General features: G+C 47.2%; 1 protein-coding gene across 9 annotated transcripts in view; it reads left to right on the plus strand.

Moving 5' to 3' along the window:
- The window catches only part of ZNF438 (zinc finger protein 438), a 184,455-nt gene extending 175,214 nt beyond the window's left edge, over window positions 1-9,241 (plus strand). For all 9 annotated transcript variants that reach the window (XM_043479143.1, XM_043479146.1, XM_043479145.1 and 6 more), the window contains 2 exons: window positions 5,245-7,027; window positions 8,353-9,241. In XM_043479143.1, coding sequence (XP_043335078.1) covers window positions 5,245-7,027; window positions 8,353-8,971 — 2,402 coding nt within the window. In that variant the 3' untranslated portion in view covers window positions 8,972-9,241. The remainder of the gene's footprint in view (window positions 1-5,244; window positions 7,028-8,352) is intronic.
- The last annotated feature ends 2,790 nt before the right edge of the window (window positions 9,242-12,031 follow it).

The raw sequence follows: 12,031 nt of genomic DNA on the forward strand, positions 1-12,031 counted from the left end.
TTTACGTTTTTTAAGATTTTGTTGTTGTTATTGTGGATCACCTTTAAAGTCTTCATTGAATTTCTTACAGTATCATTTCTGGTCCATGTTTTTGGTTTTTTGGCCTCGAGGCATGTCAGGGATCCTAGCTGCCTGACCAGCACCCCTTCATTGGAAGGTGTGAAGTCCCAACCACTGGACCACCAGGGAAGCCCCTGCCTTGTTTTATTTTAAGGAGCCAAATGTTGGGAGAGATGGTTCTCAGCACTTCAGTTGTCCTTGGAAGATAATGAGCTCTGATGCTTCCCAGGACTGAACCTTGAGGGGTGGTGATGCACTGCCTGTCAGATGATTCAATTACTTCTCTTATCACTAGCAATTCTTATCCTTAAGTAGGCAAGGAAAGGAAAAACTTGAAATGTTCTCTGTGTCATCTAGACACAGTCATTTACAAACGGACGCACACTTACCCATCACCAACATCCCCAAAGATACTCCTTTTGCAAAACAGATCCAAAAAGGAAACCTTCATTTGCCTTTCATTCATTCAACAAATATTTATAGGTACCTTCCTCTGTGCTAGGCATAGAGAATATTCAGTGGAAAATATGCATTCATCTCATCCCACCCTATAGTTACCCCCCACCACTGTGCCTTTACCCCCCAAGGCCACACTAAGACTACTTTCTTTGGTTTCCTCTGAGAGATGTTCTGTGTATACATCGGAATTAGTTTGTGTGTGTCTCTCACTACTTTAAAAAAAAAAAATCCAAGTGATAGTATCTCACATCTTGGAGAGTGTTATGTATCACTTTGCTTGATTGGCTGAGTATTGTATTTGTACCCTGTAATAGTACTTTGTTTCTACTGCTGCATAGTATTCTGTTGCATGGTTGGCTGTTGTATTAGTACCCTCCTGCTGAACATTTGAGTAATTCCTAAGGAGTTTTTCCCTCTATTTTTGTGGCCTTGCCCTCTTTCTCCTGTTATGATTTTCTTCTAATGCATCATTTCATTCCTTATTACCTCATCATTAATGATTCTGGGAGAAGGGACTCAACATCACCTTCATGATCTGTTCTATACCTGTTCCATCTGTATGGAATTCCCAACAGATCGAGTTAAGTGTGAGTAAGTTCAGTTTATCCTGTAAGGCCTTATCCTTTCACCCCACAGATTTCTTCTGATTATTGATCATGAGGCTAATTGATATACTTTTCTACCCCAGGATCTACCTCTTTGAATTTCAGGGAACCTGGGCAAAATTGACTGCGTGGCAGGCCCCGTACCTGTCACCCAGGGCTCTGTCTTCCCAGGTTGCTCACTGATCAGTACTCTCCCTTGCTGGGATTGTGGTTACCCTAAAGTTTCCTTTGCTCCGGGACCACAATCGGCTTCCTTTTCCTGTGACTGTCATTGGTCTTCATGTGAGATTTTATTTCCACTGTAATATAGGAATTTCTGAAGATTCGTTGAAGCATATCTACTTTAAATACATCATAATTAGCCCTCTCCCTCCCTTCTGGAGCAGTTCAATAAATATAACTGGCTCCATTGCTGGGAACCTTAACTGTCAGAAGATTGCTTTCTTATACTTAGTCATAAAACCTGGGGAGCCCCTTCCTAGCCGAAGTCTTTGGGGACTTTGAGGTGACCTTGACCACCAGTTGTTGCTTCAGCTGCATCTTTTGTTCTTTGTTATTTCTGCTCCTCATCACGCTGACAGAGCCATTCTCTGCTCTGAGGGTCAGTTTTTCCACTTCTAGTTTCCTCCTGTTTTCTCTCTAATCCCCTTCTTTTCCCCTCTTTGTGTGTGTGTTTTCTTTAAAGCAATTTCTTCTTCAGAGCTTGCTTGTTTCTTTGTACCCCAATAGCATCATTTACCATTCTCTCTTATTACCTCCTCAGATGGTTAGTCATTTGGCCTCACCTCTCCCCTTTAACCTTAAAAGGTTTTTTGTTTGTTTATTTGTTTTCTTTAAAAACAAAAAAATCATGGTGCTATCCTTATTCTGATGGTGGGCAAGTTAAATTGAAAAAAAGTATTCCAGAGATCTATTCTCTATTTCTTTTTTTAATTTTCAACGTAACATGGCAATGTTCAGTTTGCTTTTAAATTGTGTTTTTTTTCTTTCATTTACTGATCACTTTATTACAAGTATCACTTACAAATTTAACAAGTAATTATCAGATTTCTGAACACATCCGTAACCCTGTTCCAGGCCCTAAAGAGGTAAATAAACTCCCCATCGTCAAGGAATTCACTTTTATGGAGGGGGTGTGGGGTGGGGACTGCAGACCATAATGTAATCCATGAGATGGAGCAAGTGTGCTGGAGGAGACGGAAATGGGAAGTGGGGCAGGGAGTTCAGAATGGGGCTACACGTTTACTAAGGCTCTTCGCTTTACTAAGAGAAGAGTTTGCTATGAAGAGGCTATTTGAGCAAAACTTGAAGGAAATGCTGCAGCCCTTACTGGGGATGATCTAGGGAAGCAAGTCAGGGTGGTAAGAGCAGCATGTGTGAGTCTCTGGGACTCAGGTGTGTGGCCCCTGTGAGGATCAGCAGCAAGGCTGCTGTGCCTGGAGAGAACCCAGGAAGGGACTAGGTTGGAGCACTCCCAGGAGCCCAGGGCTCCAGGCCCTTAAGGCCCCTGCAAGGACTTAGGCTCCGGTCTGGGATGAAGAGCCAGTTGAACAGACTTGAGCAGACAAGTGAGGTGTCTTGTGCTGCAATGCATTATTGTCACATATTATTGTATTTCACACAGACTTGAGACTAATTAAGGCCAACATAGCGTCTCTTTCAGCTCTTCTTGCTATAAATACTGTGTATTCCATCACTTAGGAGTAGGAACTAAACAGAAATCGCCCAGTGATAGGTTGTATAGATGCAAAGACCATTGTGATTGTCAGTGTAATTATTTAACAAGCTTTGTCACTTGGCAACCAAAAGCTGTCAATAATTTTAAGCTCTCTGTAAACTCTCTCAATCCTGGTTTAATGTATTTATTTACAGCTTACTTCAGTACTTCTTCCAAAAGGTTAAAATGAGGTTTAACATGAAAGATGTTTAAATTTAAAAGCTGTGGAAATAGAACTTAAAAAATAAATTAAACTATGCAGGAAGATGAAGCAGATATAGCCAATCAGTTTAGGTGACTATTATGAGGTGATCAACCAGTCAGTTTACCCATGAACTTTATGGTCACAAAGCCAAAAAGGAAAACAACAGATTACATAATTATCCTTGTCTGATCTTTCCGACCTTAACATGAGTCTTTTTCCTTCTTCCTCTAATGTATGTTATAATACCATGGGAAATATGTTTCTAGCATACTTTTTCTTCACCAAACAGTGATTACTGTCTAGAATAAGTTGGTCAGTCAGTACATATTTTAACCCTGTTACGCTATTTATTTGCAGTGTCATTTTTGCGGAAAAAAATCAATTTTGTGCCAAAATTGTTAGTTCACTCACTGTAGACATTAAAATCAAGGTTGATTTTTAATGTTTAATGGGCTGTTTCACTAGATTGCCAGCTAACTAAGGGAAAAGCTGTATCATTTCATCTTTATACATTTCACATGACATGATACATGACATGGCATGAAGTAGCAGGCAGTTGTATCCAACTCCTTGCAACCCCATGGACTGTATTCCACCAGGTTCTTCTCTCCATGGAATTTTCCAGGCAAAAATACTGGAGTGAGTTGCCATTTCCTACTCCAGGGGATCTTTGAACCCGAGTCTCTTGCGTCTCCTTCATTGAGCAGGTGGATTCTTTATCAGTGTGCCACCTGGGAAGCCCTTTATACCCTTGGAAGTTCCTAAACAAATAGTTCTTTGATCCTCTTCCTATAACTCCCAAATCCAACAGGCTCTGAAAACAAAAAATGTTATCAAAAGTTGGATATTAAAACACATTCAGAGGCAAAGCCTAAACTGAAATAAGAACTTTAAAAATCATTCCCCGACCCCCCACCTTGTGAATGCTCATATATTTCACTACAGAAGTGGTAATAGGTTTAATTCGGGGTATTATGCAACAGGGTGTTATGTAACATCTGCTGTAAGCATCTTATTACTTTTTTAAAATTTGAAAGTGTAAATTCCAAAGCACATCTGGCCCCAGTGGTTTCAGAAAAAAAACCATGTGTGGCAGCCATCTCTAGAATAGTGTGGGTACCTGGAAAACATAAGCTGACTGACACAAGGTACCCAGAAATGAGAAATTCTTCTGCAGCCAGGACTCAGGAGCTTGAGGCCTTAGGGGAGAAAACCAATGATTCAGTCCTTAGAAGCAGTGCATGGAAATGTTTCCATAATTGTCCCCTCAGAGCGGTAATCATGGCTTTTCGGTCAGCCTAATAAATCTCAAATATGAAGTGTTAGCCTGTCAGTTAAAATTGTTCCCATCGGTGTCCTGGAAGGGCCTCTTTGTGTGATCCATGTATTTTTTATGTTGTCTCTGTGTCTTTATCACTCTGTATCTTTTTGTTTTTCTTCCAACATGTGTGTAAGGTGTCACATCAACTTTTTTAATACTGGTGATTTAATTGCAAAAGCACACATAAACAGTTTGAGAGGTGTGAGAAGAAATTCACAAGTCACACGGGGAAGCAGCCACAGAGCCAGCATTCAGTCTGGCTTGCATCGCTGTGTGTAGGACAGATGGCGCTGCCAGTGGGTCAGATGTGTCCTAAAACCGAGTGAGAAAGGAGTTTGGGACAAGAAACGTTTGTTTCCTACCAGAGATACAGTGGGATGCAATATGGGCTTTGTGCTCACAGAGCATCAGTTTAATAGGGAAAGCAAGACATTTATATGAAAGAAATGAGAGTCTGCAGCAGAACATGCCAGAGGGGATGTAGGCCAGAGCTCAGGGACAGGGTGGGGAGCACTGGCCTGTAAAATAAATCAGAGTGAGGTCAACGGGGAGGATGGATTTGCAGAGTACAAGGACAGTCCCAGCTTTCAGGATGCTCTGTGTTTCGTAGTAGAGATGAACAAACAGATAAATTACCATGGAAAGTGGTGAGCATTATGACAAGGGCCATGGAACCCTGGAGAATAAGTCATCAGTCCCTGGGAAGGTGGGCAGGAGCTGACCTCCATCTTGAGGAACACTAGCTCTGCACCCAAGGGTAGGGCTGGGTCCAAGGATGCTTCCAGGCAGAGATGGTTGGATGCTTACCTGTGCTCTCACCACAGGACAGTGATCCCAGAATGATTTTTTTTTTTTTAATGTTGTGTTGTCCTTGCAGGCGAACCAAATATCCCTCCTGGGGCGATTCACGGTGGGAAAGGCCTGCAGAATAAGAGTCAGTTTAGAACCATCGCTCCAAAGATTGCACCCCAAGTCTTGGCACCCAGAGTGCTGCCGGGCCCGGCGCCCTCACTCTCTGATCAGGCGAATCCAGGCCCTTCCCTCGGCTCCACGCCCCTGGGGATGCCCCCGCAGAATTACGCGCTGATGCAGGTGGCCGGCCAGGAAGGGACCTTCTCGCTGGTCGCTCTGCCGCACGTAGCCTCAGCTCAGCCGATCCAGAAACCCCGGCTGCCTCTGCCGGAGAACCTAAAGCTGCCCATCCCCCGGTACCAGCCTCCGAGACCCGGCAAAGGAGTCAGAAAGAAGCCGGGGCTCGGTTCCTCCTCCGAGAGGGGTTGCAGCAAACCTGCCCAAACCCAAGCAGCCCCTTCCCCACCTGAGCATCCTGAGCCCCCACACAAGCCCAGGCCACCCAAGCCGGCACCAGACCAAGCCCCAGCTGTGCTGACCAACAGGAGTGGCCACCGAGACCCCGGGCCTCCAGGGTCCAGCAACCACGGAGGTCGGACTCCTCCTGCCACCCCAGCACTGGCCACACCAGAGGAGCCCTCCGCCGAGCAGGGCCTCCTGAAGAGTTCAGGAAGAGCGAAAGTTCCAGGCAAGAAAACCCCCAGGAAACTTTCTGCTGTCGCCAGTGAAAAACCTCAAGAACCGGTCGATCCCACCAAAGCCATTTTGTCGTCACCAGGCGTCATTGGAAATGCGGTCCAGGTGCCCTCTTCCATCCCCAGAGGTAAACTGCCCATCCTGCCCTACTCGAGAGTGAAGACGGCGCAGGTTTACAGGAGCGGAGCCGCTGTGAACACTGCGCATGTCCCCTTCCCTGGGCTCAGGACTGCCAGGGACCAGACCCCCTCCACCCCAGAAGGCTTCCGTGCGGCCCCCCAGGTGGGGGACAGGGGACCTGCCCCACCGGCTCCTGGACAGAGCCCCGGTGACACTGCCTTCTGCCCAGCCAGCAAGCCCGACCTCAACCACAGAACAAAACTGAACGGTGAGACAGTGAAGAGAAGAGGAAGAAAACGCAAGGGCCCAGACGATCTTCTGACATTTCAGGGGAAAAGGTGGAAATGTGTCCTTAGTTGTAAAGACAGCAAAGAAAGAGTCAAAAGTGATCCCCAAGAAGCCAGGAACCAAAAACCGGGGGCCGTGAAAAAATACCGGAGCATCATGCCCAAACCTGTCCCCGTCCTGCCAGCCCTGGCCTCGCCTCCAGCCGCCCTCCAGCCCCCGCCACCCGGGAGCCTGGTGTCTTTCGATCACTCCCTAGCCCCCAAGCATCTGGACTGGAAGGAGGACGGCCAGCCCCCAAAGCCCGACTCTGCCTTCAGCAACGGGTTTTCCGGCCTCAGGAAGACTTGGCACCGGAGCCACGTGTGTGACAACCCCTTCTCCTCCAAGCAGCACCTCCGCGAGCACACGAGCGCACCCCCGGACAGCCGGCCTTACAGCTGCCGGCTCTGCCGGAAGGTGTACAAGCGGCGGGGCAGCCTGAGCGCGCATGTGCGGCTGCACCACGGGGACTCCCGGCCCAGGAAGCTTGTGTGCTGCGAGTTCTGCGCCAAGGTGTTCGGCCACATCAGAGTCTACTTCGGCCACCTGAAAGAGGTGCACGGTGTGGCCATCAGTACCGAGCCCTGCCCCTGCGAGCCGCAGCCGGGGGACCTGCCGAGGACCAGAGAGCAGACCCCTTGTGAGGTGGAGGGACTGGTGGACAGGTAAGTGCAGGTGACGGGGGACCTGGCCAGAAGGAGCTTTCAGATTCCAGATCAGGGTCAGATCCCACATTCCTAAAGGTGAGTTTGGAAAGACAGCCCTCAGATTAAGATTGGAGAAGTTAACTGCTACCACTTACCTCTGTTCTGTGAAGAATGGCCTCATTTCTCTTTGGTCCCTGATCATTCATGATTTTTTACCAATTTCATCCTCCATCAGCCAGGGCACAAGGGCCAGCTTGAGAGATGCTGTAGACATTGGGGCATGAGATTAATTTTGCATCTGAAATATGAAAGAGTAACTTAACATCTATGGTTATGGTCCTTTTGACGAGTAATTTCCCCCAAACTCATTTCCTGAGAATGTATATTGAAGGAGCATCGTTTGCCCCAAAACTGGCATACCAGGTGGTGGGGACTCAGCCCCTCCAGTGCAGACCTACCCCTCAGCACTTGGTCTGTTTCCCCTTGATGCCAGGTAAGCCGTCTCCTACATCGTTGCCTGTGTGGTGCTGCTTTCCAGCATTGTAAACAAGGCAGCTGAGTCATGTGAAAGCCTGTCAGGTGGGTCAGAGGGTCCTGAGTAAACCAAGGAAGCACCCTCAGTCTGTCCCTTTTGCTCTGAGTGACAGAGAGGGTTTCTGTAAGATGCATGCACATCAGTACCATGCAAATCAAACCTCTCCCAGCACTTTAGAACCTCGGTCCCTCATCATCGCCAGTTGTTCTGATGGTTTTCAGTCCTTTCTCTTCACGTTCAACTCAGTCTCTCACAGTCACTGAAAATAAGCTACACCAGTCCTGTTTCTTCCCGGCTTTTCCGGAGTGTCTCTGTGTCTCTTTAGGCATTTCCATTCCCTTTTAGATACCTGTGCCTTTTCCTAAGGTACATAGCCACCTCCCGCAAAGAAACCTCACTTCTGAATGGTTAATGGAGTCCATTTTGATTTTTAGGTAAACTGTGCAAAGTGCATTGGGTACTTGGGGTTAGGAAGGCCCCCCTGATGGGTGGAGACAGTCATCTCAGCTGGACCCAGTGGGTTCCTGCAACGTTTGGTACCTCCTGCTCTCCTGGTGGGCACACCTGTTGCCATGGTAACCAAAGAACAGTTAGCTCTCAGAGGAGATGCATAAAGGAGGACCCTCTTTGCGAAGTGGCCCTGCTAGCCTGGGAGGTGTGAGGCCCCACCACACAGGTCCGACATTGACCTTCACCGTGGCCTCTGTCTCCCACACGGTCTCTACTCTTCCTGCCTTTGACCTCAGGCCAGGAGCTGTCAGGAGAAGTTTTTCAGTGAGATCTGACACATTCTCTCCCCCGTTTCCAGGGAGACCAAGTCCAACCTGGAAGAAGACCTCCTCATGAACCAGAATGATGAGGCCAGGTTCCAGATCAGATGTGGTCGCTGTCAGATCACTGCCCAGTCTCTGGCTGAAATCAAGTTCCACCTGCTTTCCATTCATGGCGAGGAAATCCAGGGCCAAATGCCAGAGGAGAGCTCACCCTCCCTGGGAAGCAGAGCAGCTCAGGGAGAACTGACTAAACAGGCTGCTCCTTTCTGGAAACGTCCTGAGAGAAGGAAGCTGCTAAGGCATCATCCCTCGGCCGGGGAGCTCTGTGCAGTCCCCAGACTGAAAAGACAACTCTACCTCCATCATCAGAACGACGTGGAAGCCCTCACGAAACAGGAACGAGCGCAGCCAGGACCCAGTGAGCCCAGGGGAGACCCCCAGGGCCCCAAGTGTCCTGGCCCCCAGGCTGCCCTGCCTCTGCCCCAGCCTGGCTTCAACTGTGTCCTTTGTGCGCAGATACTAGGAAGCAAAGAAGAGCTACTTCTGCACTGGGAGTGGCAGCACAAGTGTGAGGACCCCCCCAAACTGTGGACGATTTTCAGCACGCTCTCCAGCCAGGGAGTTGTCCAACTTTCCAGCGAAACCAGAAAATGAAACACGGGGTCGGGGGTTAAGGAGAGGTGTGTGCTCAGCTGCCTCTGTTTCGTGGAGGTGCTTAAACACCAGAATCCAACAAGTTAGGATCAGCATTAAGTAGCAGGAGTGATCTTTGTACATAGTCTTATTTTATTATGGAATATGTATGTACATATGCTCTTGATGCATATTTTTCTAACATATACAGTTTTATTTGAAAATCCTATATCCTGTTAATGTCTGAGACTTATTTCAGATTCAATAAAAAGATAAATTTGCAGACTGAAATGAGTTCTATTAGCCTGTTCTTCAAATACAGTTTTTAGTGAAAACATGTGTTTGTGTGTGTGTGTGTGTCCTGTGTTCATTCACATGTTTTCTGTTTAAGTAGATTAATGTGATAAATTTCCAGGTGGGAAAAACATTTCAGTCTCAACCCTGGCGTACTGTTGATCTTTATCAAATTCTCTGGTTTATTTGACTATGCCATGGAGCAGCATAATTAATAAGGTTCCCATCTATCATAATTGAAAATCCATGTTTTCAGGACTTTGACTTTTTTTTTTTTTTTTAGGACTTTGACTTTTTAAAATTTTGTTTTCTTAAAAGCACATTTCCCTGAAGATGAGATGCCAGTAAGTCTTTATACTGACAAAGCGCTCCCTATCAAAGTCATCAGACATTTTTTAGGACTTCAGCTAATAGAGAAACCACTTTTTGGGTAAAGAGTTATTCTCAAAAGGTCTTTTGAGGTAGAAGATTTACAACCCAGAGAATGAAGAGGGTGGTTCAGCCCAGAGGTCGAGGTGTGTCAGCAGCCTCTCCTCCCTCCCCGGGAAGTGCTGTCGTCACTGATCAGTTTTAGATGCAACTGTGCCTTTCAAGTTCAGGTTCTCTTTGAAAGTCAAGAGTAAGTGATTGCCTCTTAAATTCCTGGGAAATTACCTAGAATCAGAAAAATCACCATCTGAAGTCTCTGGCCATCCTGACTGCAAAATCGTTTTCTCGGAATGGGGGAATTGGAGCTCTCAAGCCATTCACGTCCCAGCTTTTGGCTGAAAGCACCATACTCGTGGCCAGCCTGGAGCCCAAAGCTGGGCTGGGGCAGTGTCCTAACAGTTTTCTGTGTTAAAGGAAGTTATCTAAACCCAGGAAGAACTAAATTCTAATTGACAAGCTAGTTGATCTTAAGTTATCTTTCTTAGTGTCTCATTTTGTTTATCTTTAATTGGAGGATAATTGCTTTACAATGTAGTGTTACTTTCTTCTGTACAACAGTGTGAATCAGCCATAAGTATGCACATATCCTTTCCTTCTCAAGCCTCCCTCCCACCCATCCCCCATTCTACCCCTCCAGGTCATCACAGACCACCACCACCATCCATCACGCTTCACCTGGCCTTAGAGAGATAATATCAGACCTACGCTGTGTGGTGTTTTTAGAACTGGGTTAGTCACAGGACAGCTTTACCATTCAGCTCAGCATCTGGTTTGTTTTTGGAAGAGTGGTCTCGAAAACAGTAAAAAAAAAAAAAAAAAAAAAAAAGATCTACCATGAATACTACTTGAGTTCAAACCAAGAAACTTGAGTTTAGCTCTAAAGTGGCTCTTCAGCCCCTCTGTCTTCAGATGCTAAGCAGTGTTTTTTAAATACTGGCCAAGAAGACCTCGGGCAGAGGAGTGGGTCTGGAGGATGGTCGGGGCAAAGGTTTGGGGACAGAGTATGTCCACCCCACATGTAGAATCAAAATCCCCAAGGTTGTAGGGACTGTCTCATCTGTGACCCATATTCTTGCAGTGAGGGTGAGACAGTGAGGGCTTAGACAGCCTCTGGAAAGAAAGAGAGGATTAGGTTAGGACGGGGCCAAGAGCGCAGCTGGGGAAATGCAGTTGGCTCATCGTGAAGTCCTCTGCCAGGCTCCCCTTCTCATCAGGACGCTCCCTGAGTTACACTGGGAGCAGCCCAGCACCACCTATGAGGAGTCATCTCTGGCCCTTGATGGTGACACTTCCTCCATGGGAATTCTGAGAAGAGGGCGTCTGACTGAGGAGGTGGGAGAAAAGAGGGAGTGATTTAGCTAAAGAACTTGGGGGGTGGGGGGGATTCCTTGGTGGCCCAGTGGCTGGGACTCCACGTTTCCCATCAGGGGGCCCAGGTTCGATCCCTAGTCAGGGAACTAGATCCCACATGCCGCAATGAAGATCGAAAACCCCGCGCAGCCAAGAAAGAAAAAAGAACTTTGGCATCAGCTCAGATTGACAAGCCAGGGGGAGGCCTTGCCTGACAAGCCTTCCTAGGGTGCAGCTGTGTTGCTAGTGCAGCCCCTGCCTATGTACAGAAACCAAAGCCAGTAGCGTTTGGAAGGAGATGCCATGAGCCTCACTGCCTAGGACTTAGCTTTCTGGGCTCTACTATCCGTCCGGTAAGATGGGAGACATGACCCCACCTCGAGGCATCCGTGGTGAACAGTCGAAGCCACACATGTAAAACGTCGGGCATATACTCCAGCCAGGGAGTAAGTGGTGGTTGGTATTTATTCTTCTTTTGGCCAAACTTACAGGAAGAGGTATGTGATGCCCCAGGAGGATCATTTAAAACAGCTCAGGTCAGCCTCCTGTCCAGAATTCAAGGACAAAAACAATGGAGAACCACATAAATCTGCATCTTTAAAAGTACATTTTAATTTTTAAATAATCAGACTGGGATTTGGATCGCATGGAAGTTTGGTAAGTGTCTATTTAATCAGTGAAGTAAGTGAAAGTGTTAGTCGCTCAGTCCTATCCAGCTCTCTGCCGACCCCATGGACTATAGCTGGTCAGCCTCCTCTGGCCATGGAGTTCTCCAGGCAGAAATACTGGAGTGGGTTGCCATGCCCTCCTCCAGGGGATCTTCCCAACCCAGGGATCGAACCTGGGTCTCCCATATTGCAGGCAGATTCTTTACAGTCTGAGCCACAGCAAAGCCCTTTTAATCAGTACCAGAGGCAAAATTCACTGAATTATTTCCATTCCAAGCTGCATGTCGGTCCCTTTATGGCCTCCCCTGGTCCTGATCCGGCTGTCAGCACAGACCCCACC

The sequence above is a fragment of the Cervus canadensis genome, chromosome 10, assembly GCF_019320065.1.
Source record: "Cervus canadensis isolate Bull #8, Minnesota chromosome 10, ASM1932006v1, whole genome shotgun sequence".
NCBI lineage: Eukaryota > Metazoa > Chordata > Mammalia > Artiodactyla > Cervidae > Cervus > Cervus canadensis.